The 14,843-nt window shown below is 44.9% G+C and overlaps 2 protein-coding genes across 2 annotated transcripts; both read right to left on the reverse strand.

The window, feature by feature from the left end:
- Positions 1–676: 676 nt before the first annotated feature.
- Positions 677–3,828, reverse strand: LOC117837831 (receptor-like protein kinase FERONIA). The gene has a single exon (XM_034717606.2). It carries the CDS (start codon positions 3,569–3,571, stop codon positions 911–913), a length of 2,661 nt encoding a protein of 886 aa, XP_034573497.1. The 5' UTR covers positions 3,572–3,828; the 3' UTR covers positions 677–910.
- A 1,351-nt stretch (positions 3,829–5,179) lies between these two features.
- On the reverse strand, positions 5,180–14,708 carry LOC117838055 (uncharacterized). The gene is made up of 18 exons (XM_072291162.1): positions 14,416–14,708; positions 13,745–13,891; positions 13,581–13,671; positions 13,353–13,471; positions 12,754–12,944; positions 12,316–12,526; positions 11,927–12,164; positions 10,934–11,325; positions 10,552–10,651; positions 10,190–10,386; positions 9,421–9,777; positions 9,062–9,151; positions 8,760–8,978; positions 7,712–7,951; positions 6,922–7,131; positions 6,105–6,371; positions 5,822–6,025; positions 5,180–5,737 (listed from the first exon to the last, which is right to left on the reverse strand). Exons 1-18 carry the CDS (start codon positions 14,554–14,556, stop codon positions 5,585–5,587), a joined length of 3,567 nt encoding a protein of 1,188 aa, XP_072147263.1. The 5' UTR covers positions 14,557–14,708; the 3' UTR covers positions 5,180–5,584.
- Between the last annotated feature and the right edge of the window lie 135 nt (positions 14,709–14,843).

The raw sequence follows: 14,843 nt of genomic DNA on the forward strand, positions 1-14,843 counted from the left end.
CAACTTTGGGGACGTGCCCTCAACTTTGGGGTGTTTAGATACCAGGTGCTAAACTTTAACTATGTCATATCGGATGTTCAAATGCTAATTAGGAGAATTAAATATGAGCTAATTATAAAACTAATTGCAGAACCCTAAGCTAATTCGCGAGACGAACCTATTAAAGCTAATTAACCCATCATTAACAAATGGTTACTGTAGCACCACATTGTCAAATTATGAACTAATTAGGCTTAATAGATTCGTCTCGCGAATTAGACTCCATCTATGCAATTAGTTTTGTAATTAGCCTATGTTTAATACTCCTAATTAGTATCAAACATTCGATGTGACAGGTGCTAAACTTTAGTACGTGGGAGCCAAACGGCCAAACAGGCCCATGGTACATATCAATTTGTCTAAAGGAAGAGTGCCTGAGCTGTCAGCTCCGCTAATTGTAGGAAACGGTCAATCGATTGTTTGACCCACTTAGATTTAAAAATTGAAATTTGTCTTGAGGACAAAGACCAACGCCAGCTGTCAGTAATGCTAATCCACAAAACGATATATCAGTTCTTTCAATCCACCAAGATTGAAAACTGCAATCAAGTGTAGCTGTCGAATTCAGAGTTCGGACTACGTCCTATCCTAACAGCACATCACCGAAGAAAAGAAAGAAAGAAAAAACACGCATCACTTTCTCATGCAGTAAAACACTAGTTGGGTCAATAGCAGCAGTACAATACAAGCCAATAGGTGTAGTCATTACAATACTGGTGAAAGGTACAAGGCAAGGCAGAATATCTAGTATGAAACAATTCTCTGACTTCCGGTCCATAACTTGAGAGAACATCGACAGCACAAACTCATGAAAAATATGCTGAATGAATAAATTATGCCTGCGAGGGAACGAATGGAACCAGCTTTTACCTCACCGCCCCTTGGGGTTCATGATCTGTGAGAAGACGGCGCTAGGCGTCAGCCCGTCTGAGTCCATACTTGCGACACTTTGATCGCCCATGCTGATAGAAGTGGTGGTGGTTGTGGTGGTGCTCGATTCAATGGACGGGTCATTGGGATCCTTCTTTCCGACCATCACAAGGGGAGTGCCCTCGTCAGACATCCCACAGCCAAGGCTTCCACTCTCTTCTGCGCTTTCCTGCATTTGAAGGGCAAACTCCAAGTTCCAGAGTACATCCCCCATAGAAGGACGGTCAATGCCCTGATCAGAAACACACTTCTCAGCTGTTTCAGCGAACTTCTTGAAACACTGCGGAGCAATCTTTCCCTTCAGGTAGGGATCAACAATCTGATCGAGAATGCCCTTCTTCTGACAGTGCAATGCCCACTCTGCCAAGCTAACTTCTTCCTTTGCAAGAGTAGGGTTCAAGGCAGGCCGTGCACAGAGGACCTCAAACAGCACAACACCGAAAGAGTAGACATCAGATTTCTCGGTGAGCTGCTGCCTGCGGAAGTATTCAGGATCAAGGTAACCAAAACTGCCCTTTACCACTGTGCTCACATGAGTGTGGTCCATAGATGGGCCAGTCTTGGACAAACCAAAATCTGAAACCTTGGCAACCCATTTCTCATCCAGGAGAATGTTTGTTGTCTTCACATCACGGTGGATGATGGTGTGCTTTGCACCGGTGTGAAGGTAGTGAAGACCACGAGCTGCACCAATGCAGATATCCAAGCGCTGCCTCCAGGTAAGCGGTGGCTTCTGGGTCTTGTACAAGTGCTCGCGAAGAGTACCATGAGCCATGTAGTCATAGACAAGGATCATCTCATTCTTCTCCTCACAATATCCAATCAGTGACACCAGATGACGGTGGCGGAGCTTGGACAACATTTCAATCTCAGTCTGGAACTCATGAATACCCTGCTCAGACAACGGATTGCCGCGCTTGATAGCCACCTTGGTTGTTCCCCCATCAACCTCGCCACGGTAAACTTTACCAAATCCACCCACACCAAGAATAAGGGACTCATCGAAGTTGTTTGTTGCAGCCTTGATCTCAGCGAAAGAGAAATGGCGGCACAGGTTGGATGGCAAAGATGAAGCATAGCTACCAGTAGTGTGCGACTTGGCCGAACTGGAAGTGTGTGAATTGCCATAAAGAGACAAGGGCAGCCAGCCAGAATGGCCGTCGCTCATGCCTGCATCCTTCCCGGCACTCCTCCTGCGCCTGCAGAACACAAATAAGCAGTACCCAAGTGCAAGAAGCACCAAACCTCCAACCACACCACCAACAATAGGCCCAACAGCTGACTTCTTCTTAGTCTCCCCATCATCCGTTGGCTCAACACTTGGGATAGGGTTGAGCCCTGCAAGGCTACCATTGCTAAGCTGTAACTTGAACACCTCCAACCCATTGAGGATAGCATCATATCTCTCTGGCTTTGAGTCAACATCCGGGTGGAGAGCAACCCATAAATCCATAGGCCCTAAACCATATGTGCTCACCACATAGTCCTGATACACCGGAGTGCCAATACCGGTGGTAGCACCACTCACGGACGCCCACGCAATCACATCAGCACCATTCATGGCCGTCTGGTTGTTGATGTAAATGTCGAACACCCGCTGATTGATCTTTGTAATTGGGTACTGGATCTCACAGAAATGCATCCTGACAAGGTAATTGAAGCCAGCATCCACCTGCAACATCCATGTGAGATTGTAGTTCAAGTTCACATTCTTGTCCGGGCCCATCGAGCGTGCCGTGGAGTAGACGTCCATCGGTGCCACATACTCCGGCACATTGCTCGGGTACGTGATGGTGACATTGGGATCACTCGGGTAAGACACCCCGAACGAGGCGCCGAAGATGTAGGGCGAGTCGTCATCCCAGGACCGGTACCCGCCGGTGTCCTTGGAGGGGGAGATCGCCTGGCCTCCAACGTTGAGCCGATACATGGTCTGCATCGCAACGCTGGCATCGATCGAGAACGGCTGGTTGTTGCCATCCCCGGTGACCATATTCGGCGGGGTGAGGCCGAAGAGGTCGGGGGAGGAGACGACCTCGATTCCATTGACGAACGCGTAGGCGTTGGGGTGGCTCTTCTCCGGGGTGAAGGTAAGGTCGAGCGTCGAGGAGGAGACGTTGACGGAGAACTCCCGGACGAGGTAGGAGAAGGTGATGGCGGCGGCGGTCTGGTAGGCGCTGAAGTTGGAGAGGAGCGTGAGCTTGCCGACAGAGACGGAGAAGAGGCCGTCAGCGGCGTCGCGGTTGGAGTAGTTGGCCGGGTAGAAGTGCAGCCTGAGGAACTTGCGGCCGGGGCCGAGCGGGAAGGAGTAGGTGAAGGGCGAGGCCGAGACCCGCGCGGTGAGGTACGGCACCTGCGGGACCGAGGGGTCCTGCCCGGAGGCGGGGGCCGCGGCGGCGAGGTTGGAGGGCGGAGCGTACTTTGAGCCTTCGTCCCCGCCCCACATCCGGCCGTCGGTGTCGTTGCCCTGCCCCTTCGCGCCGCAGTCCAGCAGGATGTCGTCCCGCGGCACGAACGCCGTGGAGTTGCGCCCTCCCGCCGCCTGCGCCGCCGCCGCGGCGCAAGCCGCCAGGAGCAGCGCGAGCAGCAGCAAGGCCCTCATGGTGGGGGGGCGTGTCCCTCCTCACAGATCGGACATCAACGCGGCGCGCCCGCGCCGATCTGGGGGCGGATTCGCGGCAGGAGTCGGCGGCGGAGGCGAGATTTGAGGGCTAGCAGAAGGAGAGAGGTGGCAGCCGCAGGTGGTGGGGAAGGGAGGAGGAGATGGAGGGGGGTGGAGGCGTTAAGGGAGGGGGGAAGCCTCGGGATTACGGGTGGTGCGGCATTAAGTGGGAGGGAGAGGAGCGAGGCTGGCCAGCAACGGCAACGGCGACCTACCCTGCGCCACCCTCCGCTGCTCTTGCTTTCACTCCTGAGGTTACTACTGCCGTCGCGTTGGCGCGGGCGTGGCGTTTCGGTGGTGGGTCGCTGGCAGGTGGGGACGAGACGAGGTGGGCCGTGCGGTGACGGTGGCGCCGGGTGGTGGTGGACAGCTCGTACTGTCGTGCTCAGTTGAGCTTGCGCGTTCCGTTTCGCGAGTACTACTACCGGGTTGCGCCCATTGCCGTTGGATTCTTTAGCCTTTTTCTCCGGCAGCGGCGACGCGGTGGTGGGAATCGCGGGCCATGTGCGTGGGGTGGGCCCGCATGTCAGTGGAGTTGGGATTTTTAATGAGGCCAGGCGACGGTTTGCTAGTGTTCACAGCAGAGCACAGCCGATTTTCTTCGAGTGCGTGCCGATGACACGTGGGACCCGTGTCGTCCGGGGGCTCGAGCGGCGGCGAACCGCGTGGCGGGAGGCCGGGAGCCAGCTCTTCGTTGCGGCCAGGCTGCAGCGACAGGGCCGGCAGCTGCCACATGCAAGCTGTGAGCCAGCCCGAGGGGCTCGGCGGGCGGGCCCCGCCACCAGCCGGGTTGGTGCCCGCCGCGCTTATAATCTGGTGACGGCGACGCAATCGGCCGTCGAACGGGGGGCGACGCGGAATGCGGGGACCGCGCGTGGGCCCCACTAACATGCAGGGGTGTTCGGGGCATCGTGACGCGCACCGCCCCCCTCTCGTCGTCTCGTGTGATCGTGTCGTCTCCGCTCCTCTGCTGAGCCAGTCCTGCGCCTCTCTCGGGACTGACATGCCGTATCGTGCCAAGCTGTTTGATACCGCCACTACGCTGGCCCAACATATTATTATTATCATTCAGCTAAGCATATTATCTTATCACTTTATATCAACAAAAAAAATCGCCAGGTATGCCTAGTTCTCTGGGTTGTCAATTGTCGCTCTTGCACCACCTCATCAAACAGAGTATTTTTTTAAAAAAAAACAAGAGTCAGACAGAGTATTTCAGGGTTTCTATTCGTTCTCAACTTATCCAGAGTTCAAAGCCTGTATAACCATCAAAGTGTGCACTGTGCTATGTCAAATAGGACCACCACTACTGTACAATGTACATGTATATACTCGCAGGAAAGAAGGAAAGAAGAAATCTGATACGCCAGGCCGGATATTAACTCATTTTCCGTTTCACATGCATATACTCGTGCCGGAAAACAGCTATCGTCAAAGACGTTGTCTAGGACGTGGCCAACAGAGCTACAAGCACGTGCTATTGTCAAAGACGTGTCCTAGTCGGTCAGTACCAATAGCAGAACGTCGTCAGCAGACAACAGCGCGATATCACATATCACCATTAGAACATTCGGAAGCATCAAAATCGGCCCATTTGTTCGGTCCATAGGGTAGTATAGACTCCAAATTCACACTCCCAACATATTTGGGAGCTAAAGATCACGTGCCAATGACAAAACTCACGTTATAGCGAACAGTACAAAACTTGATGAGCGGCTAACTTAGGCCCGCAGGTAGCTGAATCCAACCCTGATGAGCGGCTAACTTAGGCCCGCAGGTAGCTGAATCCAACCCTGATGATCCATGCCTTTCCACCCTGATGTTATCGGAGCATTCGAACTCACCAGCTATCAACTGAGCAAGAGTGCGGCACATGTTGTGTGGACTGAGAGAACAAGCTCTGGGTTGCTGCTGGGTCCCTTAGGCATAGATCCTTTCTTCAGCTCATTGCGCTCATCTGCGCGCACGTTTCTTTTGCTTATCTTCTTCCCGATATCTCTCACGCCTCTCTTCCCGCTGTCGTTTCTTTGTTAGTTGTTCAGTCTTGGCTTTCTCTTTCTCATATGCTTTCTTCTTCTGCTGTTCCTTGATTTTCTTCTTCTTTGCCTACAAGAACCCAAGAAAGTAAATAAGCAAGATGCAGAACAACGCCACAGGATAGCATAGGCTGCTGTGCGCATGAGACTTTACCTTCTCCTGTTTGAGCAGCATTAGCTGTCGAATAGCTTCTTGTGTCTTCCTTGCACTGGGTTCCAAAATTATTGGCACCCTCTTTTCAACTGTTGGTTGCTTCTGCTTAGGTCTGTCCTTTGGCTTAGATTTAAAAGGAAGCAACTGCTGCAGTTTTGCAGGGATCTCTACAGGATTGAACTTCCGTGGTTTCCGCTCAATAGGCTGTGAAGCGGAGATAACACCACTATTATTGACAGGACTAACACAATATGTGATTACAAAAAAGTTAAAGGCTAAGAACCTTGTAAACCGAGTCCTTGTTGTGTGGAATAGGTATATTGTGCGCCCTCCGCAACTCAGCAGTTGTTCTCATGCCTTGCCAAGTTTCCTTTCGAGGTTGAAGAGCAGTTGTCACAAGGTTACAGTAAGTGGGAACTTCAACATTAACCCAGGCGCGAAGGAAAACAATGTCGCTCATAAGAATTCTGTCCTCAAATGTGCATCTTGCAATTCCTTCTGTATTTTCCCCTTTTCTCTTTAGCACATCTCCTGGTTCAATCTTTGCTGCCTGCAATGAATAAAATTTTATTTGCATGAATACAGTTTAATAGCTGTATTAACCCAAATTCATGAATTGTCAGCTTAGTGTGTCCCATGATCCAGATGACCCAAATTTCCTCTTCACTAACAGCTCAAAGAAAAAGGCTAACTACAACCCACTTATGCAAATAAACTAAAATCTGAAGAGGCCCCTTATATTAGAGCTTTTACTCTTATTATTAATTAATTTGCTTAACGTTTTGAATTAATACTTAAACTCCAAGTGCTTAGTCCTGAAGCTGTGAATTTATCTGAATGGTAACAGTGCAAGGGTGACAACAGTTTAGATATCTTTGTCGGCTTAGGAATCAAGTCTTTCCACTTCAAATTTACCATCCGCTACATATACTGATCACAAGAACTAAGCAGAAGAGAAAGAAGTTGCAACATTAAAAACGTCGTGACACTAAACAGTTTTGTGGTTACGATTTGGAAATTCGAAGATAGCTTAAACAGAAGAGTTTGTGTGACAAGCACCGGCGTGGTACACTATTCAAGCATATTGTTTTATGCATTACCTTTTTAACTTGTCCTCTGATTCCACTTACTGTCCGAATGGCCGCACCTTCAAACCTAGCAACCTCTAAATCAGATGTGAACATTCCTTTGATCAGAGCAGTCTTTTTAAATATCTTGCATGGTGTGCCTGTGAGCTTGATCTTCTTCACAATTCTGGCAGTATTGTTAAATTCTTGAACCCAGCCTGTTGCAGTTATCCTAAATGGCACCTGGGAAGATGTGTAAGCATTGTTGCAAATTATATCAGCCCAAGGACATAAAAATGGCTGATTAAAAAAAGAACGAGAAAAAAAATAACAGAAAGTTTGAAGTGGATCCCGAGGAAAATGATGAAAGGGCAACATAAAAATAACTAATAAACACATCCATCAACTAAAATTATGCCCTCTACTGACCAATTTTAGTCTTTCTGTATCATTCTATAAAGAGAAACAATGTTTCAACCCCGCTTCCAGTATAAAGAAACCAGATATGCCATTTGTTGCAAATGAGAGGATGAAACAAAAATTATAAGATAAAGTCTAGGCCAGAGTTCATGTTTAATGGTAGGACAACTATTTTTTATCTTGGTTCAGCTAGGATTGATTTTTATAGTATACTTTTCAGTAGTTCAGTTACCTAGAATCATAGTTGTTCTTCATACAAAGCCAGTAAAAGGTGAGAGAAGTACCCCAAACAAGGCAGGAAAGGCAATACATGGCATTAGTATGAGGAAGTTCTAACAACTAAGATGTTTCCTTTGTATCTTTGATCATGTATGAACTAATGTAAGCAGATCATTGATTCTACCTGATTGTTGGAAAGATTCTGGACTGCCAACACACCACTCTTTGGTGGAGCAAGTGGCCCCCAGAACATAGCAAAGCAATGCATATGCTCAGGCGTATACTTCAGCATGCGATGTCGACCATTCCGATCTTCTATTGCATAGATAGGAGTTGTTTGAAATCGCCTCCATCCAATTGAGACAATGATCGGGTCCTTTGTCTTCAGCACTTTCCTGTGCCACCTATGGCGCTTCAAACTTGCCTACATGATGGTGAATAAGATACACATGAATCACTAACAAGAAGACAAACATCCATTTGAACGATTGTAGTATTCAGAAAATTCAATGTTGTAATAACAAACTAGTTATATTTGAGTGATTGCATGGCAAGGATGTAAAAGTACTCCCTCTGTCCCATGAAAAGTGCAATCCTAGCTTTTGAAAAAAATCCCACAAAAGAGTGCAATCCAAAAAAATAGATTTAACTACCTGCCTAATTAAGTGGTCCGATCTGATTTGCATACCAAAACTTACTGCATGTGGCCAACAAATGAGGGTATTAGAGTCTTTTCACGCCACCACTAATCTGTCCTAGAAAAACTAGAATTGAACTCTTCATGGGACAGAGGGAGTATGTATTTAGTATATTTGAGAAATGAGTTCCGTTCATTATAAAGAGCACTCACAACTAAACATGCAGTTGTACTTGTTGTACAACTGGAACAACTATCTTTTTATCAATAAATCCTAGATCTCCCTTTCTTTCTTCCGATTGGCATCGAGCGAGCAATATTCCGTGGAATTGCTTTGGTTTTGCATATTGAGGGTACAAAATAAATTTTTCTGTAGGTATATCATAAATTGATTGCCAAGATCATAAAACTAAATGTACCATCATCTTATTCATGTCAAACCACCAGCATATTATCCCACCAATCCAGAGTGTTGATTGAAAAAAAAATTTAGCCCAGACAGCAGAGAGATGCTACCATCACAAGGAACAATAAATACAAACACGTATCAATCTAGCAGGTCAATTATTCCTATGGACTATGGAAGGCAACTGACCTGCATGTAACCTGTGTTCTCCTCACCAAGGCCAATACCCCCAACAAGAATGGGGTGGCAAGGATCAAAATGCTCAACAAGCTCAAATGGCACACCATGTACTTCTAATCTGACATAAGTGCCAGTCCTGAATCCCTCAATTTCTACTCGGGTATCCTCATCCAGATCATTAAGCTCAGATATATTCATTTGCTTGCGAATTTCCATCTCCTCCTTTAACTGAAGATACAAAAGCTAATTAGGACCCGGAAACAAAGCGAAGACCTAAAAGAAGCAACTAGGCAAAGCACATTAAGATATACTTTATCAAAATAGCCCCCTCCATTAGACTGTTCTCGTTTGGAATTCTTCTTGTCATCATCAGCTTCGTCGCCAGAAAGCTCAGATCCATTATATGTATGTTTCAGTCAAAGAATCAAAGGATAAAAAAGATAGATAAGGTACTTTGAAAATAAAACAACAAAAAAGCATCAAGCAATACTGTCAAAATAAACATACTATGGGGAGAACGCCTTCCCAGCATAAGAGATGAGCAAAAGAGCATGAAACAAAAACAGCAAATGAAAATAGCATGGAAGTAACAGTGCCTTCCCCTTAATATGATTGTTAGTAAGTGCGTAATGGCATGAAAAGATAATAAAACATTGACCATGTATTAAGGATATTGTGCATCGAATTTTGCTCTCAGGGCCAGCTTCTTAAGTTTTCTCTCTTCAACTTCTAGGTCATCTTCTTTGTGACCACCACTATTCCCTTCAGAATTTTCTGATGCCTGGATCCTATGTACCTCACCAGTTTCAAGATCTTCAAAATCACCATAGATCTCTTCATCATCCTCTCCATTTTCATTTAACTCCTGTCCTCTTAAAGCAGCTTTTGACCAATTTCCAGTCACAAAACGGTCACGGATGGCATTGATGAGATCTTCATTAGACCAATCTCTTAGCTCTGCTTTGAAAAACTTGGAGCAATCCTCAGCATCAATATCATCAAAGGTTGGTAAATCGTTATTTGTTTGCTGCGAACCAAAAAAAACACACATTTATGTTCCAAACCAATAATAAACTAGCATAACTTTTACAACCGTGGGCACTACATGAATTACTCCAAGTACAACCTAACATATAGGAATATAATCCGTCTTCCTCCACCCAAAAAGATAGATGAGGGAAGTACAAGAAAGAAAATATGGATCTAAAAACTGAAAGCGCAATTAGCGACTAACACTTTCATTGTCCAAACAGATCAGGGTGAGGACGGTATGGTGTTAGGGTAAGAGTGGTTCATTAACTTCCCTCTCCTGACGATCTCTTCTAACCAATTAACTTTCAAACTAATATGACAAATCAAACAAGGGGAAAATATAATTTATCCTACAGAAAAAATAGTATAGCTTCGACACATAAACCATGCAAGCAACAAACCTGTACCTTGTTTTGTCCTTTTGGTACGAAAAATTCTTCATCTGAGCTATTGGCTTCACTATCATTGTTTTCTTCTGACGGCACACCATCTAGCTTTGTTGAAGGTTGTTCATAAACACGCTGCATCAGACTGGCACTCCGTCGGGACAGTGTTCTTGCAAGCAAGGAATCTTTCCATTTTGAATTATTTCCAGTCTCGTCATCTAAAATTGCAAAATTACAAAAAAATTACTTGTCAAAACAAAAAATGATTTCACTTTTCTTTGCAAAGATAACTATTCCAGCAAAGAAATGAGCAACGACAATCTGCACGTGTGGCATAGGTCGCTGCAGCAAGCAAGATATCCATGTGTGTGAACATGTATTACCTGAAGCACTAGCTTCTCCACTGTCATCTGATGCTGCAGAACCTTCAGATAACTCGTCATCGCCAGAATCCTCATTATCACTGTCATCCTCATCAGTTCCCTACAAGGTAAATAAAGGATTGAAATATTATGTAATAAAGTACTAAAAGAATTAGTTAATGCAAAAGAACACCCCACTTTGACCAAATAGAATTCCCAGCCTGGACTATGACATTTCCTGGCTTGGTTGCGTATTACAAACAAATGCATATTTTTCAAAAGAGAGAACTATTTCCTACACATAAATCCATGCTCCAAATGACAAGGATCATAAACTGAATTCAACAGGATCCGAGACAATAAAAGCTATTCATTGATAGGAAATAAGGGTTAAATAATAAACCTCGTCGTCAATATCATCTTGAAAATTAGAGGATACAGCTTTCCGCCTCAACCTTCCATTGCAAATTTCTAATTTTTCCCTTAATTCAACATCACGATCCCTTAACTTATCATCATCATCATCATCCCCTTCACTATCACTAGAGCATTCAGAATGCCCATTGCTGTCCATGGTGTCAGCATTCACAATGTTAACACCGTCTACTTGCTTTGCATCTCCCTGGTCATCCTGGCTTGCAGAGATGGCATTGCCATCCACGTCACTGTCTTTGAATTGAGCAGAAGGCCCTCTGCCAAAGAGATTTATAGAACCTTTTTCCAGTTTTTCATTCAGGGAGTATCTCGTTTCTTGAAGTGATCTTACCAGGTCCGCACCAATATCTTTACCTTTCCCTGTAAAGTGACAGGTCAGCAGTCAAACCAAAAAAGGCATAAGTGCAAAGTCAAGTTAACAATTAAGGGTAATGGAAAATTGAAGCCAATACACTTTTAGTACAAGTGTACAAACAATGACATGCTTTTAAAAGCTTCATGCTGCACGGTAGATTGATGCCTGAAAAAACGAGCTCCCATATCCAAATGTTCACACAAACTAAATGTATCAATCAAAGGTGTAACAAATGGAATGATTGAAGAATCACAAAGATGGACATTCTAGTTTTGGTCAATAGCAAAAACTTTTGTTACTTGGATTTCTTCCAGGCGGACCATGCCGCAATCATGTACGCAACAGCCAGCCTCCTTTCACAATCCGGCATCAGAAATAATTTGAGACCAAGACACTCATTTGAATTACTAGAGAAGTTAAAAACACAAAACAGAAAATAGTTTTTTTGGCTTCATGGCCTGATATTTTTGTTAATGAAAGCATGTTTATGCATGCACTTCCATCAGGATAGCATTATAATGAATAAATATACTTCATGAAACCCCAAGACAAACATCACAACAAATGAATGAGGGACATTTGGGAATGGATAGGTTATAGACTAACCTTGCTTTTTAGGTATGTCATTGTCATCATTCTTTGAAAACTGAACAAAATGATCATTGATATTGATGTAAACCGCATCCTTGTCATAAAGTAGATCCCCAAGACCAGACATTGGTGCATAGAACAGCTTTTCCTTGTCACGCAATCCTCTTTTCTTTGCAGCTGATGGCAAAGGGCAAGGATCGGCCAAACCCGTCACCCCAGACAAGCTGAAATCACCTGCGCCTGTGATATGCACCTGCACAAATTATTGCGCATTTTAATATCACGCAAGTGCACTTGTCTGGGAAAGAAACACTATGTAGCTGTTTGTTGGTGCTTCAAATAACAAAGAAGCAACAAAATAACTCAAACAAGCTCCAATGACCATAAAAAGAGCAAATGCTCACCTTGGTCCCCCTTTTCATATTACAGCCACGAAGGTAACCATATAATGTTATTTTTCTGTCACACTTTTTGTCCAGGCGCACATTTTCTGGAGGGGTGACATCTTCAAACCTATCAACTAACAAATAAGGATGTGCCATCCGCCAACTCAATGGAACAGGCTTGATTACAGAGATGAATCTTGCAAGGTTATGGACTTCTCTTTTGGTGTATCTGAACGAAATTTATATGACAAATGGTCAGGGTCTAGACAGTAATTTCCTCAAAGAATGCAAAATGAGCAGGTAATATACATCTGCATCATGAAAGCTGCACTATGAGAGAAGCCGTAGCAATTCTTTATAGTATGGGGTGCTTGAACTGGTTACTGACATAACCATATGGATTGGTATTCCAGTTAATTAAATAGAAAATAATATATGAAGAACAAAGAAACTTACTTTCCATGAATGAGACCAGACAAGTAGAATAGTTTTGCTCCCTCCTTTATCTCAGCCCAGAATCGATGTTTAAGGCGCTGTTTAGTTTTCCTGAGTTTCTTCACATCTTTAAACTTATCAAGATGTGTAAGCACTCCCATCACCTTGGGGAATCCATGCACTTGCATGATATTAAGAAACTCAAATGTATCCTGGGAATAAGCGTTCATTTCCAAGAAAAAATTATGGAGTTAGACATGCAGATACCAAAAATAAAAATGGCAATTGACAATATAGGCCAATACAATATCAGCTGCACCCATCAGTACAAGCTAAAGTCAAAACCATGATACAATGTGGCTTGACATTTAATAGTTAACACTGTTGGACACTAGGTCATGAGGAAAGAAACAAACATATGAGCATAGCAGGATATGCAACGCTGGCAACAGAATACCCAGCCAAACATATAGAGAAAGAAGTCACAATGGATGAGCTTCTAAGGTGCATCTAGAGAGAAAAGGGGTATTCTAAATTCTTCTCAAGAGCTGGCTAGAAAACTTAACAGAGCAACATATTGAACTGGTAATATGTGTGAAAACAAAAGTCTGATAACACACCATTTCAAAACCATAGCTTCCATCAATGAGCAATAAAGCAAGATCAGCTATTTTAGCAGCATCAATCATTCCGTTTATATCATTTGGACACTCCAAGAACTGCACCCTCCTGCTTTTACCTGCAAGCAACAAAAAACATATATACAAAGCTTAGCATCTTCACAACAATCTGGCATATTTTCAACATGTGTTGACTTTCGATGTACAAGATGTAAAAGGTTCATTAACCTGATACAACAGTGATGGGACCATGGACTTCTGACAGGTTTTGTTTGGTGTAATGCTTTACCAGACATTTTATCAACAGCGACTTCCCAACCTAATAAATTTGGAGTTAAGTAATGATAAGATACAATAAATTAACCATCATTTGTGCACATCGTAGAGCATACCTGCGGAGGTCCTTGAACAACTACAACAAAAGGAGGAGGTTCACCGATTGAACGATCCATGACTGGCACATGAAGTCGCCGTTGTTCAATCTCTGCTGACCGAGCTTGCAGACGTTTGGCCTTTGTTGCTGACTGAAATGCAAAAGCCTGAAAGAATGGCAAGGTACTCTAATTAGAACATGGCATTCTCTAACACTGCTGCATGCTCCATAATGTCATCAAACACCTTGTACAATATATATTATATTTAGGTTGCTGATATAAGGACTAGTCCAAAGTTATCAACAATTCTGAATTTTGACCAAACTGCTCCAACAACCTGATTTGACTAGTGTGCAACTGTGCATAACTTGAATCAGGTGGCTAAACTACAGAATTATCAGGTTCTCAATAAAAAGGTAAAAGTGATTATCAGGATGTGTGTATTCCAATTAACTAGCAATCCCAAAATAGAGTATCGCTCTATGAGCAGAAACCCTTACTGCGCGCATCATTTAAACGGTCGAGCTATAACAATCTGAAATACTACTTCCCATACGATCTCCGCTAACAAAAAAAGAGGAGCAAGATCGCTAACGATCACATTTAATCATTGCTGAACCTGAACGCCCTCGCCCGGGTAGGTCACTCCACGGACAACAACCAAGAGCCTGCTCGAATCTGTATCGTACCTTGGGGTTCTTCTGCTCGCCCCCCGCGTCATCACCGGCTGCGCCCTTGCCCTTGCCCTTCTTCTTCCGCGCCTTGGCGCCGGACTTGTGCTGGCGGTGAGCCTTGTGCGGCTGCTCCCCGCCTCCGTCCGCCGGAGCCATAGTGCTAGCTCCGGTTCGCTCCCTCCCAAGTTTTCCCTGCGCGTGCTGGTGCGGGGAAAGAGGGTTTGCGGCGGTAGGCCTCTGCCGCCGCTGTTGGGAGTGAGCCTGACGAGGGTTTAGGGAGGCGGCGGCGGCGCCTCTCTCTCTCTCTCTCTCTGTGTAACGAGGAGCGACCGAAGCGTGCGCTTGGGCCGGGTAAGTGCTGGATAGAAGTGGGCCAAAATGGACCCATGGGATGAGCAGTCCGAGCCCAGATGCGGATGGGCTCCAAATCCAATGAGGCCCGT

This window comes from Setaria viridis, chromosome 9 (assembly GCF_005286985.2).
Source record: "Setaria viridis chromosome 9, Setaria_viridis_v4.0, whole genome shotgun sequence".
Classification (NCBI taxonomy): Eukaryota; Viridiplantae; Streptophyta; class Magnoliopsida; order Poales; family Poaceae; genus Setaria; species Setaria viridis.

Excerpts from the sequence above, each read along its gene's own strand:
- LOC117837831 (XM_034717606.2), bottom strand. The coding sequence starts at position 3,571 with ATGAGGGCCTTGCTGCTGCTCGCGCTGCTCCTGGCGGCTTGCGCCGCG.
- LOC117838055 (XM_072291162.1), bottom strand. The coding sequence starts at position 14,556 with ATGGCTCCGGCGGACGGAGGCGGGGAGCAGCCGCACAAGGCTCACCGC. Across the intron at positions 9,778-10,189 it reads TACCAAAAGGACAAAACAAG|CAAACAAATAACGATTTACC; the intron begins GTACAGGTTTGT and ends TTTGGTTCGCAG. Across the intron at positions 9,152-9,420 it reads CAAAATTCGATGCACAATAT|AATGGATCTGAGCTTTCTGG; the intron begins CCTTAATACATG and ends AAACATACATAT.